At 35.1% G+C, this 18,696-nt stretch overlaps 1 protein-coding gene across 9 annotated transcripts in view; it reads left to right on the top strand.

Annotated features, from left to right (window-relative positions):
- The window catches only part of LOC137252361 (uncharacterized), a 70,389-nt gene that overhangs the window by 41,882 nt on the left and 9,811 nt on the right, over positions 1-18,696 (top strand). For 6 of the 9 annotated variants that reach the window (XM_067787930.1, XM_067787928.1, XM_067787926.1 and 3 more), the window contains 3 exons: positions 10,146-10,313; positions 12,696-13,034; positions 16,411-16,882. In XM_067787930.1, coding sequence (XP_067644031.1) covers positions 10,208-10,313; positions 12,696-13,034; positions 16,411-16,882 — 917 coding nt within the window. In that variant the 5' untranslated portion in view covers positions 10,146-10,207. Of the gene's footprint in view, positions 1-5,465; positions 5,620-10,145; positions 10,314-12,695; positions 13,035-16,410; positions 16,883-18,696 lie in introns of all 9 variants that reach the window. The other 3 variants (XM_067787927.1, XM_067787932.1, XM_067787933.1) reach the window with 3 other exon arrangements.

The raw sequence follows: 18,696 nt of genomic DNA, 5'->3' as shown, positions 1-18,696 counted from the left end.
TAGGTTTAACGGTTTTTTATTTATGATTAAAATATTTGTAAAATTGATTTTATCACAAGTGGTTTCTGAGGGGGCCCGCGATTTAGAGGTACTAGGAAATTTTTTTTAATTCAGGAGAGTCTTTAGTTGTTCCATGTAAAATTTTTAAACCGAATTTCAAAAGTAACGAAGATCTGCATTTTGTTTTAATATTATAGTGAAGTGTGAAAAATAAAAATCTATATATATGTATAAAAAGGAAGGCTAAAATGTGTGTTAGTTGGTCGCCGTTGTTTGAAAAGATGCGGCGGTCGATTTTGTTCAAACTTTCACACAAGTTGCATAAACCTCACGCGGTGGTTACTACATAGGTTTGGTTGCGATCGACGTACAGGGTCTCGAGATATAGGCCGAAACGTGGACCCGAGTACCCCTAGAATGTGTTTATAGAATATGGATAACAAATGAAAGCTGTTGATGAGTGCTTTAGTAGAGGGTAATTTTCATACCCCTGGGTGACTAGGGTCTCGAGATATAGGCCAAAACGTGGGCCAGTGAATGCCTAGATAGCGTTTATAAAATATGGATATCAAATGAATGGTGTTGATGAGTGCTTTAGTACAGAGTAATATATTATCCAGAGACGGACTGTGACTGGGATTAGGACTAGGACTGGGACTGAGACTCGGAGTGGGACTGGGACTGGGACTGGAATAAAATACATACCACCACATCCCAATAAGGGATGCAGAAGAATAAGAAGGAATTGAGAGAAGAGCATAGAGAGAAGGAGATTGAGAAAGAGATAGAATGAGACGGAAGAAGGATTAGGAATGAAGGAATAAAAGGATTAGGAAAAAGGGAAGAGGGGGGAGGGTATCAGACGGAAAAAGCTTATTAAAATGTATGCAGATAGGCCAAATTTATGACAGGACAACGTCTGCCGGGTCTTCTAGTGTTAAATATATATAAAGTTGTCGTGGTTATCATCCGATTTCACTCAGTTTCAATACCAATATATTCTAGGTCCAGATAAGCTCATATACCGAATTTGGTGAAGTTATCTCAATATTTCCTCAAGTTATCGTGTTAACGGACGGACAGGTGGACGGGCGGACATGGCTTAATCAAATTTATATATCTATCTCGATTCCTTTATACCTGTTCAATCAACGGTTATGTTACCAAAGTTAATATACTCTGTGTACAAAGCACGTTAGGTATAAAAATGAAGTGAAAAACGAAACACGAATTAATCAGTTTTTTCCTGAGCCTGTATGTGAAGAAAGCCAGGATTTCAGCGAAGAAAAAATGGATAGACGTAATTGGTAGTTGCTGTCGCGATTAAAAAATTTTCAAAAACTATCATGACATAAATTGATATCTGGAGTTTTAAAATTTGCGAGAATTTTTTTACTATTTGCTTCTTCTTAGTAGCAATATCTAATATTTATATATGTACATTAACCTGGGTTCATTTTATATGGACGAAAGTTAACCGATATCGCGGCATCGATTTTTCGATAGAATTTGGGCTCAGGAAAAAAAATTCAACTACGCATACCCAAAAAAAAAATAATTTTCAGGCCTGCGAAATTTCATTTTTTTACTTTTTTTCGACTTTGATTTTTGAGGTTCTTTTCATGACCCAAAAATGTCCGCTAAAAACGTTGTCGATAACAGTTTTTTGAAATTTTTTTTTTTTTCAAAAAAGTGTTAACACCAACGTTTTTAGCGAACATTTTTGGGTCGGACAAGGTATACATGAAAATTTTACAATCAAATGAAAATTTTTTAGTAGGTAATGAAAAAAACCTTAAAAATCAAAGTCGAAAAAAAGTAAAAAAAAATGAAATTTCGCAGGCTAGAAAATTATTTTTTTGGGTATGGTAGTGGAACTTTTTTTTTCCTGAGCCCAACTCCTATCGAAAAATCAATGGCGCGATATCGGTTAATAAATCGACCCAGTCTAATGTACTTACTTTTTTCAAAGTATTTCAATCTACGGCAGCAAATTTCCCATACCCTTGTATGATTTATTTGTTAATACTAGATATACAAATTTAAATATAAATTTTACAAAATTTTTGTTTTAAGTAATTAGCATATAGCGTGAGACAAGCATCTTGTAAAATTTTCTGCAAAACAAAAAAAAAAAAAAACACAATTGAACATGGGTATGAAAAGCTCATAATTATTCAACGAACGTGAATACAGCATAAGATAGATAATTGTTTTCGAATCAGCATTTATATTGAGAGGCAGCTTTGCTTTTAGTCATTAAGCAGATGCAGCGCTGGAAGTTAAATCAATTACCAAAAAAATTAAAAATACTTCACATGAATTAAATAAACTAAAAAACCACAAAAAGTATTGGTTTAAAACAAATAAGAGGAAATCTTCAGGGTTAAAACAATGAATAGGTTTGGGGCACACTAATATCACTGGTTTACAGCCAAAATGCACCAGAGGCGCCATTATGAAATTCCTATGTAAAATCACCCCCTGGTTTCGAAAAAAGGTTATTTTTAATTCTATGGTAACGTTTTTGAAATATTTACGTATAACGGTTTTTTCAAAAAAAAAAGGGTCCACTTAATCATATATATGTCAAGAACGTATTGAGCAATTCCAAAACGGTTTGAAGCTCTTAAAAGGTAATAAAATTGTCTGTAAACTGTGCATACAACACTTTTTGCTAGGCCCTGAAGATTCAAGGATAACGAACAATCATTACGGATTTTTTCCATTTTTTTGTAAAAATATAAAAAAATTTGTACTTTGCGAGGAAGGATCTCGAAAACTTTTCACTTTTTTGCAGATTTGTTTTTTTTTCTCTCTCTAAGCTCTGTTTTATTGAAAAAAAATAAGCTTTCGTTTAACAAAATCGATGTACTAATACAAAAGTTATAAGCATTCATGTAAATATTCCCATCTAATACTTAAGTACCCTACTGGTACATATGTGTTAGTATTCGTATATCAGTTAGCTAGCGAATATTAACACATATGTACCAGTAGGGTACTTAAGTATTAAACGGATGTATTTACTTGAATGCTTATAACTTTTGTATTACTCCATCGATTTTGTGGAATGAGAGCTTATTTTTTTTTTATAAAACAGAGCTTAGAGGGAAAAAAACAAATCTGCAAAAAAATAAAAAGTTTTCGAGATCCTTCTCAAGAACGTTACCATAGAATTAAAAATAACCTTGATTTTCGAAATCAGGGGGTGATTTTACATAGGAATTTCATAATGGCGTCCCTGGTGCAGAAAAAAAATGGAATTTGTGATCCAGTGTATTCAATGACTTGCTGTGCGCATCAGCTGCGATTTTAGTTAAGTTAAAAAAGAGCTTTAAACTCGGTGTTTTTGTTATTTCTGTATGTTAGGAAATATTTATTTGTTGCTTAATAATATTACTTCGTTCAAATTTCCAATAATTGCTTGAGCTTTACAGACACTGGAGGCCATAGGTAGTAGAGATTTACGCCAATCACTTTATCGGCGGCGGCGTAGAGTCCATTGTATACGCCGGCCTAGTTACTTTAAAAATCTTCTATTTGGAAATTGATATTTATATTAATATTTAGGGGAAGGTTTATATGTATTTAGAGAAATCGACGTTTGGCGCATTTCGGAAAGATCCGGGATTTTTCCCTTAAACTCTAGCGGATCTTTTAAAAAAATTTCAGTAGTAGCTCCTTGCGGAGGGGGGCTTCGAACCTAATCCCGGCTTTGGGACTGGTACTGCTGCGTCTGTTGAAAAAAATAGAAATACTTAAAATTGTCAAACTTTTGTCTGTATGTCTCTTTCATATAAATGGTAGTTTCAACGAAGGAGATGTCCAGGGCGAACTGCTAATACTCGTCGTCGAAACGATTACATTAAGTCGTTTGTGGCTTCTTGTTGCTAATGCACAAAGACGACTTACGGCCACTATTAATGGTCTACTAATAGTAATGATTCTCGTGGCATAGTTTTCACAATTAGCATTAAAGCTGGCCTATTGTTGATCGCGCGGAAGAGTGCCTCCAGTTTTTTCGGCTATTTTCAATAGCTACAATATCCGAAGTACGAACAGTATTAGACCCGACTTCCAGTCGCTACCACGCCTATTACCCCTCACACCATATGCCATATGCCATATGCCAGCACAGAAGCTATAGGACTGCGACTTCGAACTCATGACGGATGTTTTTGTCGAGCTATGCTGCCAAGCTACACATATAAACACCATGAAACGTTAGGGACTAACTACTCGCATCTACATAATTTCAATTTTAACAAGGATCCTGGATAATTTTTTTCAAATGTAGGCCAAAGCTTGCTGACGTTTGTGTTCGAAACATTAATCGCAATAGTCTTCGTTAAATCAAAACGATATTTTAGAACAAAAGTCCACCAATTTTAAGTTAAAAGATGTTAAGATTTATAGGCGTTATGATATAAGTGTTTACTATGGATGACCGCGTAGTTTCAGTTAAGAAATGTAAAACTAGGAAACTCGGGTGTTGAATGATGAAGTGTGAAAATCTAAATTATTATTTCAGACGCTATTTTATAGTTTCGCATTATAGTTTTCTCATACTTACATATGTATATCTTCAACTTAGGTATGAAGTGAGAATCATTTCAAAGGAGTACTTAAACCCCTGGAACCTACTAAAGGATTTGCATCACCGATTAAGCTTATTTTTTTAGCCAATCGGCACATAGATATTTTGAAAAAATCTGCGCCTTTTTTGGATAACTTGTTGTTTGGGTTGGGCCATTTTATTTGAATTCATTGTTCTTTTTTAATTTTCTGAAAAAGTTATGCGAAGTGAGCACTAAATGTATTATATAACTTTTCTTTTAGTGTTTTGTTTTAATACCTTGGTGAATTCGGTGATGTAAAAACCGAGTTGAGTTGGTATGGTTTTATTTTTTAAATAACTTTTGAAGGGCAGTGATGCGTTGATACCCCTTTCGACCGTATCGGACCAATTTTCGACATGAACAATAAACGGCCTACACAATCTTAATTGAGCAGAAAATATACTAACGCACCGAATGCCGCCGCCGCACTATGGAAAATCGTAGAACAACTGCTGATTAAAAATGGTCGCTACTGGCATCCTTTTTTTTATTTCAATCAGTAGTTTAAGGACCAAACTAGACTATAATATCGGAAAATTATTGATTTTTTTACAATATCACAAACTTTAAGTTTTGACGGACGTCCATGTTAAGCCCATTCCCTTCATCACTTTCAAATTGATTTCAATGTTATACGTTACATGAAAAGGTATGATGTATTATATATTTCTGGAAACCTCGTTTTTTTCAAGAATACGAAACAACTAATATGTTTTTAATATTATGTTTATGTTTACAAAATTGCAAAATAAAATATGGTGAAAAAAAGTTGTTTAAAGTTCATCGAGTCTTTTGACAGTTGTCCACGTTTACCCACGCTTTCCATTTTATGCTGATTTATAGCCTAGCTATCCACAAACATAATCAAATGAAAAAAAGCTGCGGAAATTTGCGATTTTCGGAGTAACTAGTAAAAATGTGATATAAGTCAGAAAACGGAAAACCGCTCGCTATCTATTGGGGTTTTAAATGTTGCTGTGTACATCAATAGTTTGCGGTAAGTTTTATAATTTTTTATTGATATTAGGAAGTTTATCTCTTTTGCACTCATGTTGCGTGTGAAAATATTAATAAACAAGTTGCACACCAGAGAACAGCGCTGAATGATTCTTCTTTCTTCTCAATAAAAATCCCAGTTTTCTCGAGTGACCGTGAGGGTTGAATACAGCTTTTAACAATAAAAAACACTAAAGCATTATCTTTTCAAACATCATAACAAAAACACTAAATGCAGTTTTACCTACATTTTTGAATTTCAGTGGGCGGAAATATATTATTGCTATGTAAAATACCTATTTTTTATCAATAAATTTTCCAGTTCTCCCGTGTGACATTGAGCGTTGAATCCTATTTAAAACAATAAAAAAGTAAAGTATTAAGTGCATTTTTGCATAATATACCTACAAGTCGAAATTTTGTTGACGGAGTACTTATGAATGTACACCTTAGGTGGGAAATTAACGAGGTTAAAAGCAATTATAACGGAATTTCCAAAATACCCTTTGTTTCAACGCACTACCCCCATATTTCATATTAGTATATAAACAGAACACAATATTAGTGAATTAACAGAAGTGTAATTGTTACGAATACAAATAACTACGTGTTTTGTAGTCCCTTCAAAATTTCTACTTTCAAGTGTTTTAAACGTGAAATAATACTTTCGTATATCGAAGGAGGAAAATCATTGGAGGCATTAACAACAGTTTTAAAAGAAAATTATCATGTATCTGAAGACAACGTATGTTTCATCCTCAGTGATTTTCAAAGACATATTATTCATACTTTTAATAAGCGATGGGCAGAAGCTTCACGGAAAAACGATACATTTTTAATGAAAAACAGTAATTGGTTAGAATCAGAATATTCAGTAACTTTACCGAAATCTGAAGATGTTACAACCGACTCCACACCATCTACTTCTTCTGGAAAACGTGGGAGACCGTGCGTATCTTATCCAGATTTGTCAGAATCCAGTAAAAGAAGAAAAAATACAATGCTACTTAATTAATATGGATTTGAAAACGTCTATAATGCATATCTTCAAGGGTTACGTTCGATAGGAGAAGGAACAGAAGCTAAACTTCTGGAAACATTAAGGTTTGCTGACAGTGAAAATAAGACCTCATAGAAGACACAAAGCAGACAAAAATGTTTGCGGTGAAAAAGCATTGAGCGTATTTATTGACTTGGATTTAACGAAAGCACAATATTTGTACTACGGGACAAATGAACGATTTGACTAAAGTGACTGCTAGGCCTGAAAATGAAGGTTCTTATTAATATGGACTGTCTACTTTACACGCCTAGATTTGTTGTATGGAAATGATTTTACATATTTCCTATAATCTGTCTTTCCAAACATGGTGATCCACAAGCGAAGAAAAAAAGGACTAAAGCAAGAGAAGAAAACCCTGGCACAAAGGCGTTTCCGTGAAGAGCTAGGATTGATCATCGACAAACCAAGGCAAGTAAGTGGTAGTACTAATGACGGCAATATTTCCAGAATAATTTTTCATTGCTGAAATTTTTTTGCTGAAATTACAGGAGTGGATATAAATTTGATTAAACGATTTACATAATTCTGCAAGCTCTTTCAATGATAAATGCTGAAAAATTTGGCAGTTATGCTATGGAGACTTCCAGGGTATATGTGAGCAATTATGAATAACACTACATGCCATCTTCAGATCACAGAGTTTTGATTCATGGAGAAAGTGTGTCATAAAGCATTTTGCAGTACTTCCTATTGGTCAACTTTCGGAAGATGTACAAGAATCCCGTTATAAGAATTATAAAAAATTTCGTTTAAATCATGCTAGAAAATGATCAAAATCCGCTACAAACGAAGACGTATTTCATACTCTTCTTTATACTTCAGATCCTTACATAACCAGCATTAGAAAACTGTATACTAAAAACGTGAAGGAACTTCATGAAGACAGACATAGTAAACATTACAATTAATTAATTAATCTGTGTTCAATTTCAATCACCATTTTTTTATGTTTTTATTATTTAAAGTGACCTGTATTTTCATGTACTATTTGATATTTTGTTTTTGTAGGCATAAAATAATAGTATTCATTTTTAAAAAATAAATATTGTATACTTTTAATAATTTTGAATTTGTTTTATCTTTTAAGGTATGGTTTTAAATTAAGGCATAATAAATTACGTTCCATTTGAAACTATATGCCGTATTCTATATATGTGTTTTAGAACATAATATTAGAAACAAAAAATTTATTGGTTTTTAAGCAGAAACTGGGCTTTATTTTCTATAGTGCGCCGCCGTGACGATATGTTTCACACTCGGCGGCGGTGTTTATCGGCGTAGTATATCTCTAATAGTTACCAAGTAATATAATTAAATTTCTATACGCAGCCGTAGGTGTCATCACTTTATTCACTCAGAGCTAAATTGGAGGGACATGAATGTACGTCCGCGCGGTCGACAGATACCTCCGTATGGGCTATAATGTATATAAATATTACGCTACTCGTCAATGAAATTGTTATCAAATGGATTGATAACAGTGCACACCAATACTCGAACATGTTCAAGAGTATTAACTCTTCGAGTAAAACCTCTTTCACACAACTTTTTTATGCCTGCTAGACACGATTACCAGAATTGCTAATTTAATACCAAAAATGATACATTTTTATCGGAGATACTTTAGTTGCTGTTCATCTTAAGGGTTCTCCCAAAAATCCAGAAAACAGAAATTCAGAAACACATTTTTTCAGAAAACATTAGTCAGAACTCTTTTTTCAGAAAGCCACAATTCAGAAGTCACAACTCAGACACAAAAATTCAGAAATCAAAATTCAGAAGTTAAGTTTCAGAAGTCTGATATTAGAAGTCAAAATTCAGAAAGTAATCAGAGAGCAAAAACAAACATTAAATTTTGCGCAAAACGCAAAGAAAAACTTAAGGAACTCGGCGAGCGTTTGTTTAATATTGTAAATTCATTTGTTTTTCTTTTTGTTGTTGTATTAACTATAAAGACATCCTCGAAGGCTTTTGGGGGGTGTTTTCGATGTTGATGGTCCTTTTCCGGATATAGATAGGTACGTTCCGTTAACAAATCACCATTAAGGTACTAGCACAACCATCTCGGGAACGATTAATATGACCACATTAAATCTTCTAGGCCATCCCGCCTTCCCACCCACTGATTCCATGAGGAACGTGAGATCGCCAGAGCCTCGCCTGCTAAATATTTGTATGATACATTCACATTTGTAACAGGATTCCCCTCGCGTAGGTAAGGTTGACAATTGGGTTGCGGAATATTTGGAGCTATAAAGCTGTGTATTGCTCTTATCAAACGCTTGAATCCCTGTAAATTCATTTAAAAAAGATAAACGCGAAAACGATTTAATTGATTACATGCTTGCCATTGCAGTCAATTTAAAATTTTAAATTGTACTACCATACAAAATGACAAAACCACCTCACCACCAAATAATTATATTTCCACCTATTCTTACAATATAAATTTCTTTGGTTCTAGGTTTGCAGTGTGCTGCCAATTGCACTGGATCCTAACTAGGGTACAACTATCTCATTAAGAGACAGTACTAGTTCTGTTTTTGTCCCCTTGCAGTGCTTTCAACTGACGAGATGGAAATTAACTAATTTGAGAACCTTTTGAATGCGTTCTTAACTGGATCAGTCGTAGTTGGTTAGGAAATACTCAAAGCCTTTGAATAAATAATTGAATCACCTATAACTCACACTTCAGCTCTGTTGTTGTAAATGTGGCTACCAACTGCCCCGATTTTCATCCGATTAGAAATTGTTCAGAGGCAATCATTGAACCTGTAGTGCGAAACTGTTGCTTTGCATGACTGTCTGCCTTTTTTTCTGTAGGAATTATACGCAGCTCATGCCACCTTTTTATTGTCAATTCGATTTTGGCGTATATCACATATGCATGACTTACTGCTCACTCCTTTGCCAACTCATTGACTTTAATCGTATGGGACAGAGAGCCCAGTGTAGATGTACGCTCTAACCTAAGTGAAGATTAAGTGAGTGTGATATTTATTGGCGCTAGTTTAGCTTAAGCACGTTTTCTCCAGTAATTCTTCCTCACGGCCACCTTTTCACCTGAAAGACATGAATAGAGGTCTCTGATAAGATTAACATGGTATTAATTGAAACAGCTGTAGCCTTGACCGTCAATATGTCTCGTGTTTTTTTAAATTTTTACCAAAATAAAAAAATGCTTTAAAAATGTTTTCAAAGGTTAAGTAATAAGGATAACACTTCCCACCGACAACAATAGAAATAATTTAAATTTTTTGAGTCTCCATAGTAATATTTTAGCTTTAATCCTCGCGCGGCACCCATTTAATGTCACCACCCGAGATGAAAATTAATATGTAATATTTTTTGTCTTGGTATTACATTTTGAGACTTTACAAATTAGTTTATAAGGGCCACCCTAATATGCATATACATTTACAATATCTAAAAATATCTCTTAAAAATCCACTATTGATTTTCAGATTGAAGACTAGTAATAATGTGACACGTACGAATAATATATGAATCAAATAAAAAAGTCGAAATGTCGATCAATAAGACTACATATTCCAGTAAGCCTCAATTGGTTGGAAGTGCAGATGAAACTCGACAGCACTTAACAGAGAAAAAGTATACATCTGAACAGGAAGGTAAATACTGATATTTTGTGTATGTACTTATATATATCGCACTTTTTTCTCTACACTAATGTAACTCAAACTAACTTGGAGTACCGCCGTGGTGTGATGGTACCGTGCTCTGTCATCCACATCGAAGATCCTGGGTTCACGCCCCGGGCAAAGCAACATATAAATTTTAGAAACAAGTTTTTTCAATTAGAAGAAAATTTTTCTAAGCGGGGTCGCCCCTCAGCGGTGTTTGGCAATCACTCCGAGTGTATTTCTCCCATGGAAAGCTCTCAGTGAAAACTCATCTGCTTTACAGATGCCGTTCGAAGTCGGCATAAAACAAGTAGGTCCCGTCCCACCAATTTGTAAGAAAAATCAAAAGGAGCACGATGCAAATTGGGAGAGAAGCTCCGCCTAAAATCTCTTCGGAGGTTATCGCGCCTTACATTTATTTATTTTTTTAATGTAACTCAAAGTCACATTTTGTGAGGTTTATTGACTTGTGTAGAACAAATCCCAAAAATCTATCGTTAATACATGAAAAATGGTTAAACAGCTGACTTTTGTTTACACTTTTTTTTACTTGCTCTTAAAGCCGTTACATAACGAACAGAGTTTTTTCTTGAACTTCAATCATCATCATTATTAAAGGAATCATGACCTCCGCCACTGTCTCTCCCAACCACTAGGTATGAGGTGCCTTCCTTCCTCCACTGCCAAATACAGGTGTCGTTAGGAGAGCTTTTATGTGTGGCAGTGTCGTCATCCATTCGCTCTATATAACCAAAACAGCGAAAGCTTTTATTCGTTGCATTCGTCTTCATATCTGCGTAAAAGTCATACAGGTCATTATTAGACCTCTTTTTTGTGCCCACCATTTGATATAAAGGGAAGTGCCTTTAATCTTCCGGAGAAAATTTCTCTCGAATACCTTAACGGCCATCCTATTATCCGTCGACATCGTACATGAGTCCGACCCATACATCAGGACATATGATACATACAGTTGTAGAGCATGATTTTTGTTTGTCTGAGGAAGGATTTACTTTAACTTTGCCTACTCAGGCCAATATAGTACTTGTTGACAAGAATAATAATTCTTAATCATGAGATTTGAGAAATTCCATGATAAGAAGTCGCCCTGAAGACTTCTCAATCCTTAATTTTATTCCGTGTCGGCATTTGAAATCCATAGGAGTATGGACATTCAGGGCACTGGTGCTATAACTGCCATTGATTGTGTTTTTTTGTTCCAGAGACAGGTAATAAGCTTGGTGTATCTTTGTATATTGAAACCTGGTATGTACTACAGATCACCATATTTCGGGTAGCAGCGGAATCGATTAGCCTCAACTCGTTGGCACCGTGGAAGATGAATTTTCTGACCTTAAGACCTAAGACCAAAGCGCAATTTTAATCGTGCATTCCCGCTAATCATCCGTTGAAACCTAAGCGCCCTTTTAACGGATTGCATAGAGATGTTCACTTATAGCTTTACAGCCAAAAGCGACAGTACTTTATTGCGAAGACTGTCTCCCAAAACAAAACCACAAAAAAACATGACTAGGTCCGGCGTGCCGAAACGTACCGGATCTATATCCGACAAAGGACTATCAACCTCGATAACAGTCCCCAAGACCTTCGGGGATTGACCTTAACGCTACAACAACAACAACCACTAGGTCTTGCGCTCCCTCCTTCTGATCACTGTAGTACATGTCACAAGGCCATATTATCCTCCTCCCTTCTCCCATTGCAGGTAAATATCCTCAAAGTCCTATGACCGCATTAAACCTTCTAGGTCATCCCGCCCCCATTCATATTACTTACAGAATTCCACTCGCGTAGGTAAGGTTGACAATTGGGTTGCTGAAGCTCTGAAATTATAAAGCTTTGTATTGCGCTTATAAACTCCTTGGATACCACTGTCTCTCGGTTATTGTTCTTATTCTCTGCCCTCACAGGGTCAGTCAAGTCGTAACACTTTTAACATTGTGATATCCTCTTTGCAGAACTTTAGAACGCGTTCTTAACTGGTTCCGTTGTAGGTAGTTCTGAAATAGTCGCTTCCGTTTATTGATTAATTCAAATACATATTGCTCAGACTTAAGCCATGTTGGTATAAGAATGACAGCCAAGTGTCCCACGCTCCATTCGATTAGCACAAGTTCGGCGGTAGTCATTAAACCTAAAGTGCAAAACTGTCGCTATGCGTGGCTTTCTGCCGCATTCTCTGCAGGGATCAGCGTAATATATGCACATACATATGTACATACATGCATGTCTCCGTGTCTGCACACGTAACATGCTTGCGTGTTTATAAATTGTTTCTAATTAAAAATTCATAATCATACATTTAAGTACTTTAAAGCTAAACACGATTTAAAATTCGTATTATTATAGAACGAGAAAACTTACTGTCAAATGTCAACACAACAAAATCAACAGATGCAATGGCATCACCACCAAAAATAGTCACGATATGGCAAAATCACTTGAAGAACGCCTTTTCAAATTGTTTGCAGCAAACTCCGCTACAAGACACAAACACACGAAAACCGGATAAACAATCTACTAATAAATTATTGAATTGGTCATATCGATTGTTAAGGCGTAAACAATTATTATTTTTGTTCACATTCATCATGTTCATATTATATTTGAGTGGTACGATGCACATTGGCGATTATACAGATGATCGCATTCCCGTGTTACATTATTCACATGTGCCGGGCATGACAGGTACGTATACGCACAGGTGGCTCAGAAATGTTCACTTATATGTATATACTTTGTTAACAACACCACACAATGAAAGGTATAGCTAGTATGTATGTACATTAGACTGGGTCGATTTATTAACCGATATCGCGCCATCGATTTTTCGATAGGATTTGTGCTCAGGAAAAAGTAGTTCCATTACGCATGCGAAATTTCATTTTTATACTCAGCTGAGCAGAGCTCACAGAGTATATTAACTTTGTTTTTGACTTTTTTTCGACTTTGATTTTTAAGGTTTTTTTCATGACCTACTAAAAAAATTTTCATATGTATACCCTGTCCGACCCAAATGTACATATAAATATACGGTGCTTCAGATTACAGTTAGTAGTCGACAAAAGTCAATATTTACTAAAGTGTTATTTATGCTTCTGCTCTTATAAAAAAATAATAAATGTAAGGCGCGATAACCTCCGAATAGATCTTAGGCAGAGCTTCTCTTCCAATTTGGGTCGTGCTCCTTTTTAATGTTTCCTACAAAATGGCGGGTCGGGACCTACTCATTGTATGCCAACTCCGAGCGGCATCTGCAAGGCAGATGAGTTTTCACTGCGAGCTTTTCATGGCAGAAATACACTCGGCGTGCGTTCCAAACACTGCCGACGGGCGACACCGCTTAGAAAGATTTTCTTCTAATTCAAAGACCTTGTTTCTAAAATTTTTTATGTTTACTTTGCCCGGGGCGGGAACCCAGGATCTTCGGTGTGGTAGGCGGAGCGCGCTACCATCACACCACGGCGGCCGCCGTGCTCTTATACCAACCTAATTTAGAACCAATTTTTTTTTTTTTTACTATGACTATGTGTTAATATTTATTTCTAATTTTATTATGAAATTTATTTATAACAAAAGATAACCAAAGGTAAAGTTTCACGGTGATCACAAGCGCCTGCATCCTCACGGATGCCAACAATCAGCCTTCCACAGTTAATGCTGTGAGAAGGGCACCTGATTTCTACCCATTGAACTCCTATAATCAAAATGTGAATCTTTCTTCACGCTCTACTGGACCCTTGTTGAATTAAACAAATTATAAGCGAGACCTACATATAAGAGGTCCACACCACTGCCATAAACTAAGCATCTATTGAATAAATAATTTTTAACTAAGTACGAAGATGGCCGAGCATAGTGGGACTTGAATTAACTTTGCGCCAGAAATTCAACACTTAGAATTATAAAGTAGCCCATTACAAGACATTTCATAAAACGGTTAACCAGAAAAGCAGCTCGGTTTTTCAGGGATAACAAACGATTTCAAAGAATACAAAAACCCGCTTTCTCATTGAGATATGTATTATATAAGTTTATTTTTGAATTAAAAAGTTTATTGTAAATTAGTTTATGTGCAAACATGGTCTACGATTGCTGTCTATATCGGCGCCTAGATACTTAACTCTCCTAGACGGAGTGAGGACATTATCATTTAGAGAAGACAGTCGAAAATGTGATATTTTGGTCTTGTTGGTAAACAGTATCAGGTCCGTTATTAATACTAGTTGCATACAGGGCCGGATTAACAAGTAGGTAGAATAGGCAGTTGCCTGGGGCCCCCGATTTTAGGGGGCCCCCGAAAAATGAACAAGACTTCTAAAATTTTTTTACAAACATAAAATTCTAGAGAGTGAAAGAAAAATATTATCAGAACTGAAAATAATTTTTATTCAAATAAATAAAACTCAATTGACCGTATTCAAAAGGCGACGACAGACGAACTAGACAAGGTTCCTAAAAAGGATATTTTCGACTCATTAGACAAGGTTCCTAAAAAGGGCATTTCCGACTCATTAGAGAATTTGTTTTAGCGTGCAAAGAAATGTATCGAAGTAAAAGGAGAGTATATTGAATAATAAAAAAGAATTATCTCAAAATATACACTGGTTGTTTTTAATTTGAAAAATTTCGCTTATTTTTGGAACAGAGGGTGTAAAAGTCTTCAACTCTATTTTGACTGCTATGCGTTCAGTGAGTAAGTCATTACAAAGTGAAAAATCAGATTTGAAAACGTGTGCTTTTTTGTGTGGATCTTTAAAAGAGAGTTTTAGTTTAGGGAAAAGTTCAATAATTTCGAGGAAAAAACGAAACAATTATTACCTGGTTATACAGAAATCGTAAAACGTACTCGCGGTAGAAAAAAAAACCTAATGACGGAAATGCTCCAGAAGTAGAATTTTCGCCTCGCGATGATTTTAGGACCAAAGATTTCCTCGAAATCATCGACAATCTTCACAGTGAAAGTATATGGAAGTTTCAGAGAGATTTGCATTGCTCATCAATTTTTCTCTAAGTGATGGAGACCTCCACGAAGTTATAAATAACCTAGTTATTTTTTATTGTAGAGAGTTGCAAGAAATTTTCATTGAAATGAAACAATTCCACAGTTACGTGAACTCCAGATACACTGATGCACAAAAAACTTATAGTCATTTGCATAAGATTCTAATGGAAGATCAATTAGCCGATGTATTTCCTAACACAGAAATAGCTCTTCGGATTTTTTTAACACTAATGATAAGAAATTGTTCTGCGAACGATCCTTCTCCCAATTAAAAAGAATCAAATGTTTAAAATGTAGATAGTAATTTTATTGATATAATTACATTGTGACAATCAAATTATAAAAGATATAAATTTGTATTTTTTAATCGAAAAAAGAAGGGAGCGGACGTGAAAAAGGGCCCCCAAATTGATGGTTGCCTAGGACCCCGTTGAGGGTTAATACGGCACTGGTTGAATGTATGTATTTATATGTATTAACTAAAGTTAGCTTATTTCAAATCGTTTAGGCGGAAAATTAAAATAAGAGTATGAGTTTAAGAGCCATTCTAGAATGAAGTTTTATCCTTGGAATCTGCTATCCGGAACACCCGGTTAGTACAATTGTACGGCCCTTTTAACAAATTAAATACCAACAATATTAATATTATTATTAATAGAATTATTATGATTTAGTTTTTAAAATTATGTGTTTTTTTTTTAATAATTAGCCTAATATATAATAAATAAAAACTTGCATGTATGTTATGTTTATGTTTAAATTGTTTTGTCCAATTTTGTTTGTTGTTTATTTAATTAGTTTTGTATTTGTTTTTCTTGTTTTTGTTTAATTTGCATGACTTTATTGGAACCTTATTCCAACTGTGTGGAATATTCAACTTTAATTCGTCAACGTTTTTATATCGTTTTGTTATTGTTTTACTTGCTCTAATGCACGATGCCACGTATCCTTGCCACTTGCATTTTTGTGTGCTGTCCAAATCGTCCGTGAATGTGTATGACCGGATATAACAAACAAATGCCTATGAATTTGTACATAAATATGTATGGACCAAAACAGCATTTGAGAAATTGATTGACCAAAAAATGACATCACCAGCCGTTTTCGAGCCAAAACGTCCATCACCTGCAGCACTGATGCAAAAGGCCACTAAAAAATCAAACGTTGACTTAAATACAAAAAATACTACAAATTCGTTTGACGATGTTTATATTACTAACACTTTAAATAATAATACAAATAAAATCCTACGACCACCCGCAGGTTATCTTGTTTGGAGTGATGCATGCCGTATTCCTGATATCGACGTACATTCACCAGATATAATGCAATATTTTAAACGTGAAAAATATAAGCCATGCTCGAATAAGAAACCCTTAACAACAGTTGCCTTCAATCAAACATCACGCGAATATGTGCTACAAATAGAAGAGAGCCTGATAAAAACTTACAGTAAATCGGGGCGTGTAAAATGCTGTTATCAGTCTGTAAATCGTAATGGAAGTGGGGAGAAGGCAGATGATGGTTATAGGTAAGTCAACTTTTGACAAAGTTTAAGTTTTTATAGAGCATTTCTTTATCGTCTAAGGACGTCAACGGTTAACCATTTGATCGAAAATAATCGATTGTTTACTTCCTTTATATTAGGTCGGTTGAATGTTTGTCCGCTTTTCATACAAATCTTGCAATCGATTTTTAAGTAACTTCTCATTGAGTTACAAACGTGAAACTTTACACATAGGTTAGAACACCGTGACAATGCAAGAAAAGGAAACAAATCCGTTTGGTGGCGCACGGATCGAAATATTTAGATAAGAATTGAAAAATTTGGTGTTTTTAGATCGATTTTAAAATAACTTGTCATTGATCTACAAACATGAAATCTAAGAGACAGGTTAAGACACCGTGACAAAAGAACAAAAGGAGAAAAAAATTCCGTTAGGGGGGGCAACGTTTGAAAAAATTAGATAATAATTTGGAAATTTGAAACCGGGTTATAAGTAACTTCTCGATGAGCTAGAGGCTAAACATTTAGAGCTTAATTCAGAGGTCGATGACAGCCGATGACACAATACAAAAAGTTTCGCTGGGCGACGCATGGACTGAGATATTTAGAAAAATCAAACGGGGCGGAGGGAATTTTGGGATTGATTTTTATGTAAGTTCTCATTCAGCTACAAGCGTAAAACTTAACAGATAGGTTAAGACGCCGAGAAAATGTAAGAAAACGTAAGAAAAGGAGAAAATAAAAAGAAAATAAAAAAATTCTAAGCACTTCCTCTGTGTAAATGGACAAAAATCAGCGAAAAATGTCTCCTTATATAAAGATATATTCTTATTAAAGTTTGATTTTTAAATTTTGACATAGAAATTGCAAAAATATTTATGAGAAGTAAAAATATAATGTGGAGCGCAATTGATTGACTAATAATATCTCCTTTCCTACCAACTTTCCAATTCAAGTAATGTGCTCTCCACTCAGCTTGCGCTGATTTCTATACTCTCTGTTGCCTCGTTCACACATTTCTTCTAAGGTCTCTTTTCACGACATTGCTTTTTGGAACAGTTGTATCACATACTTCGTTATTTAGCTATATGCATGTATGTGATATATATATGTGTGTGAAATAATGTCTCTGCTTCAAGCTGCTGGTTATGTGTATGAAATATTTTTCGTTACCTTGTACATATGTAAGTGTGGCTGCTTGCTTTAATGTGTACATGTACATAAGTGTGGCTGATTGCTGCTTTTGTTGTTGTGATTATTTTCTAACAGCATAGTGATGCTAACATTCTCCACAATATTTTTTGGAATCATTAATGCAGTAGTTGTCTAGAACAGCAAGCTACCGCAAAAATATCTCACGCTCCAAGCCTGACTCAACTTAGTAATGTTGATGTAGGTAGTTTTTTTTTTCCTAGAGTAATATTTAAATTTCCATAATTTGACCAGAGACCACGCTATTCCAAAAAAAAGTCATATTCATGATAAAGCAATAACCCGCCCTACAACGTTCCTCTGTTTACTGCTTTCGTGGCCACATATAGACCCCATTCGAAGGTATTCTACTGCTGCTTAGCATGCAACCGATCCAGCTTGTTATAATCACTACAACATCACTAGGTGGCTAGACCCTGGACAAGTGAAACTTATACACATCACGTTTCAAACATCACAAGTGGCATATGCCCGCCAATGAGCGCTTCGTGAAGTGCACGTGAAATGAACTGACGCTGGGTTGACCGCCGAGGAGAAGACGGATCTTAATACATTTAAAATCTTGCAGACAAATAAAATTTCAGGTGGAACACCGTGAGCGAGTCTACTGGTTTTATAATCATATT

Source organism: Eurosta solidaginis, chromosome 5, assembly GCF_040869045.1.
Source record: "Eurosta solidaginis isolate ZX-2024a chromosome 5, ASM4086904v1, whole genome shotgun sequence".
Taxonomy (NCBI): Eukaryota; Metazoa; Arthropoda; class Insecta; order Diptera; family Tephritidae; genus Eurosta; species Eurosta solidaginis.
This window is presented reverse-complemented; position numbering and strand designations above follow the sequence as displayed.